We start from the raw sequence: 19,808 nt of genomic DNA, 5'->3' as shown, positions 1-19,808 counted from the left end.
TTCTAATCTCCCTCCATTATTCCCTAGATGTGTTCTGTGCTTAGGCTGATTTTGTCTCGTGCTCCGTGTGTGTCGTGTCGCGCGCGCGTGTTGGTTAGAAAAGGAGGGTTGAGTTGGGTGCAGTTGCGGCGTCATCCCTCATCCGGCTAGCATCCCAAGCCTGCAATCAGTCATTGCAGGCTTTGTTTGGACGGCAAATTTTCATCTCAATCCTCACCCGTCCGACTGATTTTATGCACAGAGCAATGCAAGGCACATAGATGTTTTTGTTACAGAGCAAAAACATGCAAACCACGCAGATATTCTTTTTTTTGAAAACTGAACCACACAGATATGTAACGCTTGCTGAACTGCAAGATGCAACTCTGTTTATTTTTTTCCCTGATACAAGTAGAGCAGCGTGGTTTGTTCAGTCGCTAGTCGCTAGCTTCTCCACTGCTCCCTCCAACAACGTCGGACCAGGCGTCCTTCGTCTGATTTTCCACACTAGTCTATCAACCCGTACTTCTGCACGGGCTAGTCTTTATTTTTATTATTAGAAGTTGTTGTTTAATTTTATTAGTAGCATCATAATAAGTTTCACACTATTTTGCAACGTGGACTGTAAATACAATATATTAATGAGCATTTGGTCATCATAATTGGGTAGAGAAATCAATATAATTTTAAGATTGTATTGCATACTATGCTCGAAAAAGGATAAGTACAGTTAACTTTGTTTTTATTGAAAGATCCACCACAATAAGAAGCAAATCTCGGTGTTTGTTGTCTTCTTGTTATAGTTTGTCCCCCAATGTAGCAGTTATCAAGACAATTTGAGTATATGGGTGTGCCGAGGCCTGCCTTTTGGAATTGAACTGCATAAATATATGCATTTAAAATGGCATCCGTTAGTTTATCATCTGTTAATGAATAATTACTAACTAAGAGTTGTTCAGATCATTACCTGTAACGGCTCCACCACAGTGTATTCTTTGTTTTATGTGTCTCATGATTTGCTTCATTTTTTCTTGAACCATGGTACGGTTGATGCCAGGTATCTCCGGTGATGCTTTCTGATCTTCTGCTTCCTCAATGGCGTTGCATATAAATGACACAAATAGGTTAGGGTATCCAACCAAATGACATGTCATCATAGCATGTTGGTAGTTTTTTTCCTTGTAATTTGTGCGCCCTTGAAAAGAAGACGGTAATATTATCCTCTTTCCAACTTGGCCAGCTCTTGTGTTGCTCGTTTCACCAGGAGCATCCTGTTCCGGTTCTTCTTATATTGCTCAACGCATGTGTTAAATGGAATGGATTTAAAATCGATGCAATATGGAAAGAAGAAGTTATATGAAGAAATTAGGGTGTAATAGCGAAAGGAAAACGTATCTAAAGGATCTTGCATATTTCTGAATCTGAAAAAGAGCACACCTCCTAGAGGAGTTTTGTGCTAATCCTATAGAATACAGTAGTACAGATGATTTGGATTATCATTTAATATTGGAGTAGTTTCATATTAATCTAGGTTGGTCGGCTCCTATAGGCCTATAATTAATCCACATGTTCTTTAGAGCATATAGAAAAGGGGAGGGTGATTGGTAGGTTACCTAGTTGATCTCTGCAACATCGTTGTAGCTCCGTAGGTTGGTGAGAGAAAGATGGTGATGCCGTCCAGATATTTGGAGAGGATGATCTTCCGTTGATTTGCCGTCAAATGCCGTCCGCAGTGAGGAGGCTTTTAGATGGATTCTATGGAACGTGGATGGGATTGGTTGTGTTCTCTTTAATAGACGTGTGAGAACGGAAGAGATTTAGATTTAGATAGATATTTTTTTTCTGTTTGTTGGTTTAGAGATAGACATATTTTTTTAAAAAAAATTGCAATACATGTCATCGCTAGGGACTATTTGTTTTCCTGATTAAGTTAGGTTATTTAAGGGGCACGTATTATCTTGATAGATGGCTACATGGATTAAAAATTATGGATGGCCGGTGTTAATATAAGGTTGGTTATATTACAATTTTGTATTTCGCTTTAGAAGTTTAGTGAAATGCCTTGGGTAATGCGTATCCTTTCGAGTCGAGTCCATGATGGTGGTGTTCATGAATTTTAAAAGGCCTTACCTACCTTGAATTATTTTTTATTAGTGTGTAGTCATGCTCGTTTTATCCTGACTTGATTTTTTTAATGAATTGAGGTTTCACGTTGTCAATATTTTGTAGGTTTCTGGTGAATCAATAAAATATTGTATTGGAATACATATTCACTGTGTGAATGCTCAGAAGATGTAAGGACTCTACCTGTCGACAGCCCAGAGGAACTTGTCGCATTTAAAATAGAAAGAAAACAGTGTGCTGTGTACTGTTGTGTTTTCTACCTTTCCCCATTCATCAGATCACGGATAGGCATAGGTGAAGATAGCAGCAGCTGGTGCAGGTGTGCTCTGTGTTTTCTCGCCTGGCATCTGTCGTATGATTCACTAATCACCCGTCCTGATTGCCTACGATCGGCTGCCTTGTAGAGGTCGCTGGCACTCCTGCCGATCAGAAAAGTCAGGTTTTCGCGAGATGCCGCTGGAGTCGTCGTTCTGATGGATTTCCGATTCGTCAGCAAGGATTCGCTTCACAGGCACTACCTTTCCTCTCTTCTATTCTTCTGTATTATTCAATCGCAACTTGAGGTTTATACTGCATTATTACTGAACTGGTAAATTTTTATGCCAATTTTTGCCAAAAGATTAGCCATGCATCTAGCAGCACACCTTATTTTTCATACAAAAGAATGTATCATGTTAGAGTGCATGCTACATAGATTAAAATAGAAAAATAATATCTAAGTTTTCTTACCTGTCATGGGCATCCTTAGTTCAGGAATAGGTAAATCTACAACTTTTGTTGCATTGGTTGACGATAGAGAATACCCTGAGAAAATGTCAATTATTTATTTTCCTAGAAGGTTAGTTTGTTGAATGACTAATATTGAATAGCTCATATTTAATGAAGACTTACTGCTAAATTTCCTCACAGTTGTAGATGTTATTGCGATGACATGGGATTTTGTCCTATCATCAACTTCCTCAACTTTGTCTCCCCAAAATCTAACTTTAACTTAATGTCACTACAAATTTAAAAGTGAAAAATAAATATTTTAAATATCTAACTACAAAATTAATTATTTGGAGGCTATAGAAGATATTGTTTAGTTCAACAAAAGTTCTGTAGCATGCATGTAAACGTTGAAAGTTTTGTAGTTGTTTTCTACGAAAGAAAAGAGAATTACTCGATCAGGAGCACAATATCAGGGATTTTGGTAAATCCGAAGTTTGTCCTTGTTTCTTCTATCGATCCAATGTGTGCTGCGATACCTATAACATCTATGAAACATAAATATGAATTATTATTAGATGGCCGTTGAATAGGTGGAAGTGTAAAAATTGTAAAGTCAGTAATGGTTTACCTGATAGGTACATGTCCACATTTATTCTTGCTGAAAGCATATCCGTGCTCATGACTTTGAAACTATACTTTGGAATGTCTTCAGTATCTTTGACCTTTTTTAGAGTAGTTGTGGGCAAGAAGCTGACTATCCTGTCATTTTCCACTGGCCGATACTTCTATGCTGCTGGTGTGATTCTGACATTTGCAATTATGTACACATTGCCTTCTTCAATCAATGGTTTGAACTTTTCCATATAGGCCTTATTGATAACACCGTGCATCATGGTTCCCTAATTTTGCATCATCATTAATAATTTGTAAACCAAAAATTAGACCAAAAATACAATCAAAGGTGATCAATAAGGATCATGTCAAGACTTAATTGTTCACCACTAGTGAGTAAGGTTGCATTCCACAATCTGGTTACCCTTGCCTTGATGTTCCACAATTCCTTTCCGGTCTATTTTCACTTAAGGTTTTGTTCACCATTGCAACTTGTTCAACTACATAAGCAAAAGATGGTGATGGATCTAATTGAGCTATTTTTCTATACAAAAGACATGATCTACAAACATGGAATTTTTCTATACAGAAGTTATGGTACACAAACAACAATCAAGTAAAATAAATTTAGATAGGAATAACAGTTTGAGAACAATGGTGAGAAGCAACTCATCTATACCACGCACGCAGCAGGCCAAACAATAAACAAATGATTTAGTAGTAGTAACATATACCATGAAAAATTAATCTAATTGTAGAGGGGGAATCAAACAAATTCCAAAAACAATGTCTCGCTGTGCGTTGATCTCTAGTGTAACCAATGGGTCTAAAAGGTTCCGCACAGCCATTCGATTCCTGGCCGTAGCACTTGAACATTGAATAGGAATAACAGTTCTAGAAGAATGCTCAAAGGCAAGTTGATCGTACCTTTCTGTTGAATAGCAGCAGGGCCTCGTTCTGTTGATGATGGAAGCAGTATACAAAAGAGAGCTCTCTTTTTATATATGCACGTACAACCCTATAGGATAGATTTTTTTATAATTTAAATATGGGAGAGAGATTCAAGGCAAGAGATTAACTACGTTATATCTGATAGGCAGGCATCTGCACGTACGTATTTAGTTTGTTAGTTGTATTAGCTAAAGATCCTTTTTAGGATAGATTCTTTTTATGATTTAAATATGGGAGAGAGATAATTAAGGGCAAGAGATTAATTACATTGCTGCATGTGACAGGCACATCAGGATAGTTAGAAGATTTTTTATTTGAAGCAAAGAGATTTATTATGTTAGATTGATCGGCAGATGGTTTAGATTTAATTTTCTATAGTGGCACATGTATGTCAGATGTGACCGGCAGATGATTTAGATTTAATTTTTCTATAGTGGCATATGTGGGTAATTTAGATATAGATACATGGGGTTATTTTTGTTAATCATTTATAATAGTATAGGTGGGTAATTTTAGAAACAAAGTACATCCAACGGCTATTAAAATCAATGATAATTACGGTACACTGAATTGATGGCCGGATGTTTTGGTTTTTTAAGGATTTTTCTCTTTCTTAGAGCGACCACTTAATATTTTTAGGTGGCTTCATGTAGAGACTTCTATAAATTTTTTCTTTTTTAAGCGTTCACTAGGTGATTTCATATGGAGGCTTCAAAAGAAATCTCAATTAGTAATAGTAAGATAAAAGAAATCTCAATTAGTAATAGTAAGATAGGCGGCTTGCTGGTTGTGACGTTCCACACCAACTGCGCATGATTTTCCTTCAAAAGGAGTCTATCTGCGTCGCGGAACGCACCGTCAGCTCCCGCCCCGGCCCGGTCGGTCACCGTGAGGCCTCCAGTGCGTCCTACGCCTTCGATCCGGCAGGCCGGGAGCCGCTTCACCCGCCCGATTATGTTGTCCAGGGTCAGGGCGGCCGTGTCCTCGCCTCCATGGCCGGGCCTTTCCCTGCGCTAGCGCTAGCATGACTTTGACGTGCATTGGTCTGCGCTCACCGGTGCTCGTGTTTGCTTGCGTCGGCTAACAACGAAACCATTTCCAGCTATCGAGCTCTCCTGGTTTCCGCATCATCAAATACATGTACTCCACATATGGTTAACTGCTGGTTTCGAACCTTGTACATTTCTTTTTTACTCCTACTTCTGGAACTATACAAATCGTGTTTTGCATCTGGTGATGAAATAATGGACTTGGTCCATTGCAACTTTAGAAATTCTAAATAAATCTTAAAAGCCCATGTGAGTATGAGCAAGTGGTTGGAGTGGTGCAAACCTTTAGTCTCACATTGTTAGTGGAGAAGAAGGATGACCAACTAAATATGGAGGTTGTCTCCACTCCTCCAAGCTATGTGTGTGGGGAGAGAAGTAAAGCTCCATGCGCGCGTGCTCACTCGCCACGCCACGCCGGGCGTGGCGTGGCATGGCGTGCGACACCTGCGTGAATGGTCCACCGAAATCCGACCTCCAGCCCTTGCAGTTTTCTTTTGCCGTTTTATTTTTTTTGTTAGTTGGCCTTCAAATCAGTGAGATATATGGAAGCCTAATCGGTTTAGATCATAATCGCGACGTGAGATCGTGGGTTCTTCTATATATACGACATATCGGCCTCTACCGAAAAGACATCTAACCGAGCTAGGGTTTTTGCCTCTTCTCGCTGCTGCGCCGCCACCGTAGTCTACTCCATCTCGAGCGCCGGCGTGCATCGGCGAACGAGAGAGCAGGTCTCTGGAACCTCTTGCTCTTGTGATCCTGTACTGGGAGAGGGCAAATAAGGTTTTTGTGAAGCGCTCCGCGCGACTGCTCAGGATTAGTTTGCTGCCGGCTTTCAAATAAATGAAAAGTGTTGGTCATGAGCATTGCTTTTCCATAAAGGAAAACTATGTGTTCAAATTGAGCTTTTACACATCTGAACATTGCGGGCAATAGTTCGGAAAAGGGAGGAAATAAATTATTACCAAGAAACTGAAAGAGAAACTTTCGACATCAGCGTTCTGAAACAAGAAAAACTGAACAGTCGTGCATCTGCAAGACGGCAAGAAAGAGGGAAAAGGTCTGATGGTGACACCTGACATGAAGAATTTGCTCAGCGAAAAACACAGAAGCTGCACAGTTTTCCATGCAAAAGAGTGAAAAGACGCTTAAAAATGGGAGGACGAAGATCGTGCAAAGCCAAGAATGATTTCTCATATTCTCACCAGCAATAAACTGATGGTATAGTTTTTTTTGAAATAAAACTGATGATAGAGTAATAGACAAAAGAAAGATGTAAGCATGGCATGGAGAACTCAGTACACATACGAATATGATCCTCAAGGCATTTGAGATGCCAGCATATTAGGTTCGGCGAGCGAGCCTTCGTTGTTTCCATCATTGTCCTCCGTCCAAGGGCCAAGCCCAAACAAATAAAGATGATCGTGGCCAACTAAACCAGCAAATAAACTTGAAGCGGAAAGCCCTAAAGGGGGAAAAAAAGGAAACTGGCACAGTAAAACCGGAATCATGATTCAAAAAACAAGAAGCGCAGAGACGAGATTTGAGAAGAAGAGAGGAACAGCTCTACGACGCATAGTCAGGAGACATGTAGCTCAGAAACAGAGAGTTCCCTAGTACTGCTGATAGACGACTTGAGGTCTTCATATAGCACTGCAAGCGACCAAAAGCATTCTTGGCGGCCAAGGCGTTGGGAGTAGGTGTAGGCGTGCTGACTGTACTCCTCCAACTTTGCAAAGAGCAAGCATGGGGAATAGGCCACCACAGTGATTTAACTATTCAATGAGCTAACAGTATGATTGCTAAAGTTCGAGTTCTTAGCATAAATGAATCAGCAATTTGGTACTAGTTTAGTGACTAATGGCGTGCCAGATCGCCTTTGAAGATCAGCTCGAGCTGCTACCTCAGACTAATTTATTCTCTAATTGATTTTAGTACGCTGCGTGCATCTTAGCGTCACGCTTTGGTGTAAAAGCCCATCATATCCTTCACTTTTTTTAGCTGCACGGCCCTCTTATTGTCACTTGTTTAGAGGATAGGGTGATTTTGGAGTTTTTTAAAAAAACTAAGTTTCAGGCCGGCCCAATGCATTCCAAGTTCCCAACCGACGCCTTGGGCTCTTGGCGTCATCATGCAAAGGCGCAAAGCTGATGAGAAAGCGTAATATACTCTCATACGCCAACGATACAGGCGTCACGTACTTCTCCATCAAACGTCTCCCAAGTCCCCACCGCGCACACGCGGCCTCCCAGTCCCAGGCTCCCAGCCGCCGCCGTGAACCGAAACGAACGCCATGAATCGGAGCGGGAAGAGGAAAAGGAGGAAGGAGCGCGGCGACGAAGCGGCCGACGACGACGCCTCTCCCTCCTCCGCCTCTTTCGACCGCCACGTCTTCCCCGTCCTTCTCGCCGCCGCCCAAACCACCAGCCAAAACCGCAACTCCTGCTCTCCTGCCGCACTCGCAGCCCGCCTCCTGCGTCGTGTGCTCTCCCGCCCGCGACAGATGCTCTCCCCTCTCCCGGACTCCCTGGTCGCGCTCCTCCCCCGCCTCCTCTCCACCAGGTAGGCGCAGCTCGAACTCCACGTTCCACCAATGCAATTTGCAGGAATGCCCTCCCTGCGCTTGTTTCTCTTAAATCCGTGCCCTTCTGATGCACTGTCACTGTGTGCTGCAATGTGGACTGCAGCTGCTCGTCTGTAGCGGCGCTGAGCTGCGAGGTGCTGGGCGCCGCGGCGTTGCGGTCCATGGAGGCCGGCGAGGTGCTGGCGTCCGACAGTTGCATCGCCAGCGGCTTGGCGAGGGCGCTGGGGAGTAGAAGCCAGCGAGTGACTGAGGCTGCCTGTAATTCTATAATGGATCTCTCGGCGTCTTCAGTTGGTAGGGAGCGTCTTGCAGGCTCGCCTGTTCTGCCGAGGATATTGTGAGCATCTGTATCCCTGTATGAAGCACGTTTTGCTTACTGGTTTATATGAATTTACCCTATCAAATTCAACAAAAATAAAATCAAATTTTGATATCAAATCCTCGAATTGGTGCTCATGTGCTAGCTAGTTTTCCTACCGGCAGTTCGTTTATATTGTTTATATTAACTGTAGCAAATTGAGCCATGCTTTATATCAGAGGAATGTACTTCAATTGCATGATTTAGCCATGCTAGAAGAAGGCAAGTATCACAGTCTGTTTTAATTGGTGAAAGGGATGCTCCCTGTTTGTACTTTCTGAATTTCTTCAGCAAGTGAAAATGTGAAATTGACTTCCTGTAGGTATGTATTTTCTCAGGTGGAATCTATCCGTGAATTTGTCGATAGCAGGACCACCAAATACCCAAAAAGAGATACAGAAGCAAATAAAATCTTTTACTTGATCACTGACACAGTGGTGCTTCTGGTAAATTCCTGCAAACTTGATAAATTGCAGAGCATTCAGAAAGAGCTAGTAAGGACCGCTCTGTCTTTGTTACATAAAGTATGGAAGAAAGTCCAACTCTTGAGATCATCAGCTGATTGCAACAACGGGAAGAATCAACTTCAAAGTAGAGAATATGAGATATGTAAAGCTATTTTTAGGCTTTCAATTGATCTTGCTTCTCCAACCTGCCTAGAGCCTGATGTGGTCAGGGAAAGTATTTTTGGCCAAACAGAGTCCAGCTTTGAAAACTTTGTCCTGGCCTACTGGGAAAGGTCACCAAATTTGTACAGGAGGAAACAAAACACTCGAAATGATGATCCTGTCTTTGCTGCCCTGCATAGTGCCTTTAATCTTGGTGCAGCACCTGATGCTATCATCGAATCATTCATGGAGGGGCTTGTTTCTTGTCCTGCTATTGCTTCTGATGAACTCGACATAAATTCATTTCTCCAAGAGGTTCATGATTCCTTGGGTGATGCCATAATGTACAGGCAAGACATTAGAGTCTTGAGAACACAAGACCTGAGTGACCAAACCTCAAGGGGATGTGTGATGGAGGAGCACTTTTTCGATGATGGAACAGTCTTCCTGGATGAAGATACATTCACCAAAAAATGCAAGCACTCATTCAAGAATGGTTATTCAATTGCGTTGCGTGGCATGGAGTTCCGGTTTGCAAAGGTTGCTGCTATAGCTTCTGCCCTGGCTGATCTATTTGGCCAACCTTCTGTAGGAGCCAACATATACTTCTCACCTGCAAGGTCTCAAGGCCTAGCCCGCCATTATGATGATCACTGTGTATTTGTTTGGCAGCTACTTGGTTGCAAGAAATGGATGATTTGGCCTAACCCAAAGCCACTTTTGCCTAGATTATATGAACCTTTTGACCCTTTAGATGGTACTTTAGAAGATAACAGTGGAAGGGTGGAGGTTTTACATGAAGGAGACATGATGTACATTCCTAGAGGCTATGTTCATGAGGCTCACACTGATGTTGGCGAACCTCAGATTAATGCACATGGTGGTTATTCACTCCATTTGACCCTTGCTATTGAGGTTGAACCACCCTTTGAGTAAGTATGTGTCGTATTTATGTAAAATTTTACCTTTGTGTGTCTAGTGTTTCTGCTCCTTAACATTACATTGTGTTGCAGGTGGGAAGGATTTGCACATATTGCCCTTCATTGTTGGGTGGAGAAGCAGAAGCTTGGAGGCTCTCAATTTGACAAGTCCAGTGCAAAAAAGGAAACTTCACTATTTGCTATTGTGTTGCATGTGGCCATCAGGTTGCTCTCCGGCAATGATCCTATTTTCAGGAAGGCATGCATGGTTGCAGCAAAGCTTCCATCACCCAGTGCCTGTGCAATGGCTCACTTGAAGGCCCTTAGAAGTAGCCAGAGATCAACTTTTGATGAGATAATCAGGAACATCGAGAAGAATTGCAGCTTCAAGGAAGCACTGGAAAGCATCAAGTTGGCTGTGCAAGAAAAAAACGATGAACCCTTCCAATGGATGAGCTGGCTTCGGCACTTGCCACAAGAAGGAGACGCAGACCTCAGAATCGATTTCTGTAATATCTTGGAGGCCCTTGAAGAGCTTGTTGAGGCGTTCAGCTCTGACCCTGAGCAAGCCTTGGTTGGCTTCACCGGCTTCAAGTCAAGGTTCTGCAGGTGCGTCGTGTACGAGTACGAGGACGCGTGCGGGAGCTTCGAAACGTTGCTTCAGATGTACAGAACAACCAGGAATCAGTACATGAGGGGAATGCTGGCGTTGCACGGGGCACACGTGAGCTGAGGATGTAGCGGAGAATCCCCTTGACAGACAAGTTTCTAGTGGTGGTGACCTAGTCATTATTTTTCCTAGCGAGAAAAACCTACCTAACCGGACACTTGTACTGTTTTGTACCACACACAACCATTTCGTGATGCTTAAGCTTCACTGCTGGCCAGATTAGCTCAGCTTATCGGCATTGTTTTGTCACCCAGTACTCAGTTCATCACATGTGTGCCCTGCGCAGCGCTGGACGTTTCTTCCGTCTCACCTGAACACCTCTGAATTCAGTATTCGCATGTTGCCAGTAAAGAATCCCCAGTGGTGTGGTACTGACTTGAGATCTCTGCTGAAATGGCCACTTGTGCCTACCACAGTGCAGCAGCCGAATAGTGAGCGCCACGGTGCGGATGGGATTGCAATTGGCCGTCTCCGACACCTGCCACGGCGGATCGAATCAACGGGCGCCGCTTGCTGCTGCAAAACAAGCAACCAAGAAGATGACGATCCTGAACCGCTGATCTCGCCTCCACTCCAATTATTGGCCTCTCCGGTCAGAGGTTCCGCTGGATCGCATATTGTATTCACAGATTACACTGCGTCAATGCCGATCGATCAATCTTAATTCTTAACGCATAAACAACGCTGCGTTTCGTGAGAGGTCAAGAGCGCCGACGTGACAAGGAGAGCCATGGATTTTATCCGGATTTGTGATGGAGGGCCTCGGCTCGGCTCGGCTCGGCTCGGGCGGTGCCAGTGCCATCGTGCTGCTGCTGCCCCTGATGCTCGCAAGGGCCAGGAATCTCTCGTCCACCCAACAAAAGCCCTATCCCCTCAGCGAAAAGCCAGATGCAGTTGCCGCCGCGTCCACTGGATCCGAAATATTTATACGGCCCGACCCCGAAATTCCGAGACGCCCTCTTCCCTCTCTCGCATCGTCTTCATCTCGTCTCCATCCTCCCAAAGGCGCAGGTGAGTCGGTGCAATGCACGCACGCCGCCATCTCTTCTCTCTGCTGCATTTGGGTTTGGTTGGTTGGTGGTGACGGTGCGCTGCTTGTTTTTTATGAAGGTTTTGCGGGTGATTAAGCCGGGTGGTTGATCGGGAGGATGGCGCAGGCGGTGGTGCCGGCGATGCAGTGCCAGGTCGGAGCGAAGGCGGCCGTCCGGGCGAGGCCGGCGGCGGGCGCCGGGGGAAGGGTGTGGGGCGTCAGGAGGACCGGCCGCGGCACCTCGGGGTTCAAGGTCATGGCCATCAGCACAGCCAGCACCGGGGTGGTGCCGCGCCTCGAGCAGATGCTCAACTTGGACACCAAGCCCTACACCGACAAGATCATCGCCGAGTACATCTGGTACGCGCCTTACATTTCGCTCACTGGTCGGTTCGCTGCAGCGCAGAGGGAACATTTTTTTTTCTTCCCCACATGAGGAATAGCATTGGAACAGGACAAGGCCACACTTTCTGCAGGCCCGTGAACCGTCCGATTGGGATTTGAATAGTTAAGAATTGAGATGCAACTACACTAGCACGGGGACAACAGTGTGGACTTGCCTTTACTAGTTAAAATAGTATCGGAGCCACTAAAAGTTATGAAGCTGTTAGTCCAAAACATAAATTCTGATGCTTTGTGGGTGCTGATTCATCTCTGCTTTCCAGTTCCAGCACTTAAATAGTAGTGTACCACATACTCTTGTGAGTAAAATACTAAAATGCGGATCACACTACTGATGCAAAGTGTTAAAACTTAAAAGCTCTGTGTTCACGAATCTGCATCTTCCCCTTTTTTCGCATTGTGTAGGGTTGGAGGATCTGGAATCGACCTCAGAAGCAAATCAAGGGTAAGCATTCAACGTCACCACCACCATTATTTGCATCCCCTTTTGCGGACAATTACGAGGTGTTTAGGGAAATGAGCCAATGAGCACAGGGCACTCCTTTTGCTATTTGCATACCACTTTTACACACCAATACTCAAAATAGATCTTCATGCCCGCATCCCAGACAATTGAGAAGCCAGTGGAGGATCCCTCGGAACTACCAAAATGGAACTACGATGGATCAAGCACAGGGCAAGCTCCAGGAGAAGACAGTGAAGTCATTCTATAGTAAGGGGGAAATTACAGTAGATGTGTTCTTTTACAGGCAAAGCATTTTTTTACTGTACATTGCTGATATTTCTCTTTCTGTTCTCAGCCCCCAGGCTATTTTCAAGGATCCATTCCGAGGTGGCAACAACATTTTGGTACTTCCAATCCCAACTGAATCCCTTTCCATACATGCTTGTAGCCTTCTGTGCAATTCCACATAAATGTGAACAAAAGGGTTAAAAGAATAGCAGTTGCCAGTTAGAGTGGTATCATCTTTTCACCTTCAATTTTGATTGCCGCATATGCCCCTTCGAGTGGATGCCACATAATCACCTGCACCCATGGGCGAACGTACTGACCTTTGATTAGCATGTGCAAAACAGTCTGCTGATTAATATAAAATTTGGCTTCTCAGGTTATGTGTGATACCTACACACCAGCTGGGGAACCCATTCCTACTAACAAACGCCACAGGGCTGCACAAATTTTCAGCGACCCAAGGGTCGTTGAACAAGTGCCATGGTAATTACGACTTAATCACATGTACTCTGTAAATTCCAATACAAATCTTACTATCACGGAATGAGTTGAAAGTTGAAACACTTGCTGCATCCTTTTGCTTCCAGGTTTGGCATTGAGCAAGAGTACACTTTGCTTCAGAGAGATGTGAATTGGCCTCTTGGCTGGCCTGTTGGGGGCTACCCTGGTCCCCAGGTATTTTATTAAACAAGAAGAAAGTTGACTTGGTTTAACATGCCATAATAAAGTCACTTGTTGAAATACGTCTTGCATTGGCTTGATGAACACTATTTTGAAAAAAAAATGTTGTGTCAAAATATGGCAGGGTCCATACTACTGCGCCGTAGGAGCGGAGAAATCATTTGGCCGTGACATATCAGATGCTCACTACAAGGCATGCCTTTACGCTGGAATCAACATTAGTGGAACAAACGGGGAGGTCATGCCTGGTCAGGTATGGTTATGTTACTTCCATAGACACATGTAATTTGTTTTTTATTTTTTCTGAATCTGTGTGGTATGTCTCCACCCCTCCCACACTGTTTAATTGACAGAACTTCATGATCCTTATCTGTGCAGTGGGAGTACCAAGTTGGACCTAGTGTTGGTATTGAAGCAGGAGACCACATATGGATTTCAAGATACCTTCTCGAGGTACTTCAAATAGTAATTAGATTTCCTGGTAGCGTGTCATTTCGGTTCTTTTCTTCTTCCTTATTATTTGGAGCATATTTTTAAGAGTACATCAGCTTATCATAGTATAAAGCATTTATAGGTTTTAAGATATTTTTCTTGTGGTGAAAAAACCGTAGTTCAGTGTATCTGTTTCGTTCAAAACACCTGAGGTTTGAAGCCCATGATTATGTCCTTAAGCTGATATCAATTTTAGCATCACTATAAGCACTTCTAAATAGTCCTACTCACCTTTATCAGAGAATCACGGAGCAAGCTGGAGTTGTGCTTACCCTTGATCCGAAACCAATTCCGGTATGTCTGTTAGTTACATATTTCAAGTTATTATAATGGATTAGATTTAAAGGAAACTGAACATATATCCGCATCATATGGTGACAGGGTGACTGGAACGGAGCTGGCTGCCACACAAATTACAGGTTACAATCCTTTATACTAATACTTATTTATCCTTCCCAATTAGCTCATGGTATGTTTTGTCATGTGTAGACAAAACATCAGAATGCCTATAGTACATTAGCATTATAGGTTAGCATATGCTGACTGCTGAGAGTTAAATAAAAACGTGTGTTCTTTATTCCAAAAAGGGAGTAAAAGTATCAGTAGGCCATTAATAAATTGTTGCCTAGTGTGAATGAGCCATATGAGTATTCACCTCAGTTAATTACTAACTTTCTGCATTATGAATTTTTCTCAATATCCTTATTTGGGACTGACAGTCTGAAATCCTTGAAAATGTAGCACAAAGAGCATGCGTGAAGATGGAGGCTTTGAATTGATCAAGAAAGCAATCCTGAACCTTTCTCTGCGCCATGATTTGCATATTAGTGCATACGGAGAAGGAAATGAAAGAAGATTGACAGGGTTACACGAGACAGCTAGCATCGACACCTTCTCATGGGTATGGATGAAGCACCTTTCTTTATCTTTGCCAATCTACTGAATATTGTATATTTATAAGTTGCCAATGAAACATTTTCATTTATCAGGGTGTGGCAAACCGTGGCTGCTCTATTCGTGTGGGAAGAGATACCGAGGCCAAAGGAAAAGGTATGTTCTAGCAGTTTATGCTGAAATTACCTATAAATTCATATAAATACCACCTGGACATTGGACAAAGAGTCTAGGCCATGCAGAGTAGATAACTTCTCTTGCCTTTACATTATCTTGCTAAGCTTGCAACTGAGGTCTTATGATCTTGACAGCACTCTATCCAAATGACCCTACACTTCAATGTTGCATTTTGTCTTTGAAATGTTTATAAATTTACTCGTTTAGTTTGAGGATGTAAATATGTCTTCTGTTAGCTCATGTATACATCCAGTTGGCCAATGCGTGCACCGAATAGAATGAAAAAAAAAAGATACCATGCCACTAAATCCATATCTTATTGTACCATTCAGTATCCATGCATGTGAATTCAGTAGCTATGGAATTATAAAATGCAAAACTGTTTCCCTTTTTCACCTCGGCCACTCTAACAGGTTACCTGGAAGACCGTCGCCCGGCATCAAACATGGACCCATACATCGTGACAGGGCTACTGGCAGAAACCACAATTCTTTGGGAGCCAACCCTTGAGGCGGAGGCTCTTGCCGCTAAGAAGTTGGCGCTCAAGGTATGAAAGACTTGAAGGATGCTCCAGGCGAATAAAACCGGTCCGCAACAAATTTGACTGTTGCCCATCGGTCTGCATCGTGTGATTCTGCTCGGCGCCAGTCTGTACAAATTTCCAGTTTCTGGACCCACAGGACACATTGTCTTTGATTAGTCTGTTACAGTAACCTTTTGCTTGAACACCACGTTTTGGACTTGGTCTGTACTCGACTCCATTTGGGATTGAATGATCCATTTGGGATTGAATGATGGACATTGAAATGCATTCCGCGCCATTTGGGACTGAATGATGGACATTGAAATATATTCCGCGAGTCTGGTTCTCCAGTTGTGCCTCAGTCAGTCTTAACGTGTGACAGGTTCTGTTATGTTCTAAGGCCCCCTTTGGCACGGCTCATCCCAAAACGGCTTCACCGGTGAAGCCAAAGCCGGTGAGCCAAAAAAACTGGCTTCACCCGGCTTCTAGTTCATTTTAGTCCCGACTTACAAAACGGCTTCACGCTACAGTATCTCGATTTGCGTGAAATAGCCGTGCCAAAGAGGGCCTAACTTGTAAGCTGAAACCGCACCGATGCCATTTGCTATTCGCCCTGCTTTGATCCACGTCCTCCTGAATCCGCCGCCTCGCCGTTCACCCAACTCGCGCCGTCCGAACAGGAACCACCCAATCGCCCAACCACCCAGCCCCACGGCTGGCAATGGCATGTCGGCGTTTTTGGGGGGGCATTTTTAACGATGATTTGATGCATGACCGGCTCCCATTTCTACGTGCGGATTAGCTTATGAACACGTTCTACTGTGCACTTGTGAGACACATTTGATCAGAACCTACCAGCGAGATGCAAAGAACCCCATTCGCAGCAACGGAAGCAACGGATTCTATACAGCAGGGATATGGTCCCGCGATAAGCAGGACACGCGAAATTAAGAACATGATTAACTACAGTACATAGGGATAAAGGTTGTACACGGAGACGAACAGATTCCCTATGGTTTGGGGTGCCTGTGCTTGGGCTTGGGCGGGGACCCAGCGTGCATGGCCACCGCGCTGTAGTCCGCGCTGTAGATCAGCCCTTCCTCGGCGTCCGCACCCTTGTCCACCGTCCAGCCGGCCTTCGTCTCCGTTGGTTTCTTCACTTCCACGGCCAATTCCTGATCATGGATGGACAAGATGTATCATGAACTGCCAAGTTCTCTTACTGTTTATAATTGCTGATGATGAAGATATTAGCTGAACAAAACTGTTGTGTAGAAACAGGCAGCAGACAGCTGTTAGCTAGATTCAGCCTTCAGGTACTGAAGTTTTTCTTTGCCGCACAAGAAACAATGAAACTTCAACAGGTTCTTGGGGGACTGACCTCGGGCTGCTGCATCTTCCTGCTCAGATGCTCGTAATGGACTGCGCCTTTGCGGCCTAGAACTTGTGCTTGATCTCTCCCGAGGGAGGAAGTGAGAGATGATGAAGAAGCGCCTGAAAGAGTGGCGAGAAGAAGGCTCGAGACTAGTACTACACAGAGTAGCTTCTTCATACTGGTGGATTGGCAATGGCGATGATGGTTGGTGATGAAGAGGCCTCAATAAGAGAAGGAGAAGCCGCTCTGCCTGTCGCAGGCTCTTTCTTTCGTGGGTATAAATTGGTGACGGTTGCTGGGACAAGATGCACAATGGTACCTAGAGTTTGACATATTAGCGAAGCCGGCCTCGTTTAGAAAAGTTGCTAAAGGGTTTAGTTCACAAAGAAGAAGTATATGACATCCAGGCACCACTTTGCAAACAAGCCAAAACTGGAGGCATTATTAGCATAACGAGCTCTAGTTTGTGGACCATTACGTCACATGTGAGTGAGTAATTAAGCAATTGTGTTAGGAGTGTACAATTATTAGGTAGGGGCACGGGCAACCCCAAAGTTTGGCGATTTGCTCTAGGCCTTCTCTCTCTCTCTCTCTCTCTCTCTCTCTCTCTCTCTCTCTCTCTCTCTCTCTCTCTCTCTCTCTCTCTCTCTCTCTCTCTCTCTCTCTCCTTGCTCTCGTGAGATCCATCCCTACTAAATCTGACAAAAAAGAGGAGGACCCATCCCGCAACCTAAGCAACACGCTGCAGGCAGGACACACATGATGCTGCTCCATCAGTGCACTACCGTTTACCGACTGATGGGATGGGCATGGCCTCACCGTGACCCCCATGCTTCATGTTTTTTCTCATGCATGCATGCTGTGATGTTGTGAGTGGATGCATCATGCCTGTGAGATTCCTTGTCTTCTGTACGTATTACCATGCTGGGTGTGCATCTTCTGATAAGTGGTATCAAGATTACAGACCCTATGTTCCAGTAATTAATGAAGCTCCTTATTCTAAAAAGAAAAAGATTACAGACCCTATGCCAACAGAAGAGATACAATGACTGGTTGCAGAAGACTAATATTCAGATCAACGAAGAAGCAATGGCCCTCAAATCAAGACTGAAGTTTGAGCTAATTTGCAGGACCAGGCTGATAACCAACCACTAACCACTCTGATTTGGTCAGTGTCTAGTGCCGAGAAGGCAATTCCAAATGTGTATCTTTCTGTGGGGAAGTATGTGCGTTTCCATGTTAGCCTGTATTCTAAAGCCGAGGCATCTCATTAATATGTGCTTCCTGATTAGAGAGAGCAGCCTGCTGGTGTTAGCTAGAGATGGGGGGCTCGAGACAAGGAGGGGTCAAGCTCGGGGAGGTTTCTTTTATCAGACCTGTCGTTGTCGTCTCTTGTTAATAAGCGCTGTTGGTCACGGAGACGTCGAGTTCTATGGGGTACCGACATGCCAACTAAAATAACATGCCAGCGACCAATATTACTCTTGTCTCTTGTGAAGGTGTGCCTAGTAGGTCCAAGACTCGCAGCCCTAATTCATTTTTATCATTTGTGTTTTCGTTTGTTGCTCCTGATGATCAGAGTTGCTTTTTCACAACGGAATTGGAGTGATTGAAATGTTTGTCAACAGAAAACCGAGCCAACGGCCAGTGGGACGGTGGTACCAATCATGCGTGCTTAATTTGGGGGGATAGATACTTTAATCTATGGTCTTCTTATCCACTGTGCGTGTATTTGAATACTGGGTAGTTGTCTTGCGATACTACAAAATCGTGAGGGTTTACTCGAATGGTAGTCGTCTAGTACCTGGAGCGTCCGTCTGAACGGAACAGGGCCAGCCGGCCATAACTGACTTGGATGCGTCGCATTTTAATAGAGGCAACCGGCAACCCTTACGGCGAGCAGATTCGCTTGTCTCATCCCGTGGACACACCTGCCGTTCTTGCTCGCTCGCCTCTGCTCCTGGAGCACGTTTGCTTTGGAGGAGCGAGGGAGGGGGACATGCTTTTTGACCAGCGAAAACATTTGATCCTAGCCCATGCGGCCATGCCGAGAACGTTTGGTCTGCTCCCCCCGGCGCGGATATATAGTGTGCCTCGGCCCCTTGGCCCATATGCGGTGCTCGCACCGCCACGGCGACGCAGCGGCGGGCGCGGCCGAAACCCGTCGGAACAGCGGGAATCATGCCGCTCCGCGCGTGTCGCGCTCTGTTCGTGCCGCACCTGCAGGCTGCAGGGGCTCGGGGTGCATGGCGTCCGGTGTCGCCGCTCTCGGCTCTCGCACGCCGCGCGCGCGCGCGCCTGCCGCAGGTCAATCGTAGGCCTCGCCCGGCTCGATCCGCGCGCGGTTTGGTTCCGCCGAGGTTTACGCGCTGTCGTCAGTCGCCCGTCAGCGCTTGCCTCGCGCGCGCCGGCAGCTGGCGCTTCCTCCTCACGCGCGCGTTGCGTCGTGCGCGCGGTTGTGCGGCTGCCACCGTCGGCCGTTCCCCGTTCGCCAATGAAATTATGAAAGGACATCCACGATAATTTCTACGGGGCTCCTAGCTAGCTAGGGAGGAGGAGGACTTGCGAAAAGGGAAGCACGTTTGGACGGCGCCGCAGTGGGGGATCAGGCGATCTGCTTGCTATTCAGCTCTAGTAGCTTCTCCTAGCTAGCACTGTTTCGGAACGTGAAGTGAAAAGCCGTTGCATGCACACGGTCGGAGCTCGAGCACGGAAGGGGAACAACGGCAGGCGAGGGGTCTGGCCAGAAGTCAAAAGAGAGAGGTGGCGTCTCTCAGTGCGTTCTTGACCCATGCGCATGCTCCGTACACCATACGTGCCGAAAGGGACATATATACGTGGCGACTGGCAGTACCGTATCGCGTAGCCAGGTAAGTTGACATCATGATTGTAAAAGTGGGCACCAGAGAATGAACTACACGGTGGAGCTACCCAC

The 19,808-nt window shown here is 45.0% G+C and overlaps 3 protein-coding genes and 1 long non-coding RNA gene across 4 annotated transcripts; 2 read left to right on the top strand and 2 right to left on the bottom strand.

Moving 5' to 3' along the window:
* Positions 1 to 638: 638 nt before the first annotated feature.
* On the bottom strand, positions 639 to 6,326 carry LOC117850818 (uncharacterized). The gene is made up of 4 exons (XR_011897693.1): positions 3,443 to 6,326; positions 2,995 to 3,359; positions 947 to 2,907; positions 639 to 857 (listed from the first exon to the last, which is right to left on the bottom strand). It is a non-coding gene; the product is annotated as an uncharacterized lncRNA (long non-coding RNA).
* Positions 6,327 to 7,274: 948 nt separating this feature from the next.
* LOC117850813 (uncharacterized) lies at positions 7,275 to 10,804 on the top strand. The gene is made up of 4 exons (XM_034732691.2): positions 7,275 to 7,988; positions 8,114 to 8,347; positions 8,691 to 9,908; positions 9,990 to 10,804. Exons 1-4 carry the CDS (start codon positions 7,720 to 7,722, stop codon positions 10,627 to 10,629), a joined length of 2,361 nt encoding a protein of 786 aa, XP_034588582.1. The 5' UTR covers positions 7,275 to 7,719; the 3' UTR covers positions 10,630 to 10,804.
* A 616-nt stretch (positions 10,805 to 11,420) lies between these two features.
* Positions 11,421 to 15,808, top strand: LOC117850814 (glutamine synthetase, chloroplastic). The gene is made up of 14 exons (XM_034732692.2): positions 11,421 to 11,577; positions 11,677 to 11,956; positions 12,404 to 12,443; positions 12,607 to 12,710; positions 12,799 to 12,847; positions 13,108 to 13,214; positions 13,319 to 13,406; positions 13,537 to 13,665; positions 13,791 to 13,865; positions 14,145 to 14,198; positions 14,286 to 14,323; positions 14,646 to 14,805; positions 14,894 to 14,954; positions 15,389 to 15,808. Exons 2-14 carry the CDS (start codon positions 11,715 to 11,717, stop codon positions 15,526 to 15,528), a joined length of 1,287 nt encoding a protein of 428 aa, XP_034588583.1. The 5' UTR covers positions 11,421 to 11,577; positions 11,677 to 11,714; the 3' UTR covers positions 15,529 to 15,808.
* A 553-nt stretch (positions 15,809 to 16,361) lies between these two features.
* On the bottom strand, positions 16,362 to 17,136 carry LOC117850816 (uncharacterized). Its single transcript, XM_034732695.2, has 2 exons — positions 16,880 to 17,136; positions 16,362 to 16,673 (listed from the first exon to the last, which is right to left on the bottom strand). The coding sequence occupies exons 1-2, from the start codon at positions 17,048 to 17,050 to the stop codon at positions 16,509 to 16,511; spliced, it is 336 nt and encodes a 111-aa protein (XP_034588586.1). The 5' UTR covers positions 17,051 to 17,136; the 3' UTR covers positions 16,362 to 16,508.
* Positions 17,137 to 19,808: the final 2,672 nt, after the last annotated feature.

This window comes from Setaria viridis, chromosome 3, assembly GCF_005286985.2.
Source record: "Setaria viridis chromosome 3, Setaria_viridis_v4.0, whole genome shotgun sequence".
NCBI classification, from domain to species: Eukaryota; Viridiplantae; Streptophyta; class Magnoliopsida; order Poales; family Poaceae; genus Setaria; species Setaria viridis.
Note: the sequence above shows the minus strand (reverse complement) of the source record. Positions and strands in the feature narration are given on the sequence as shown.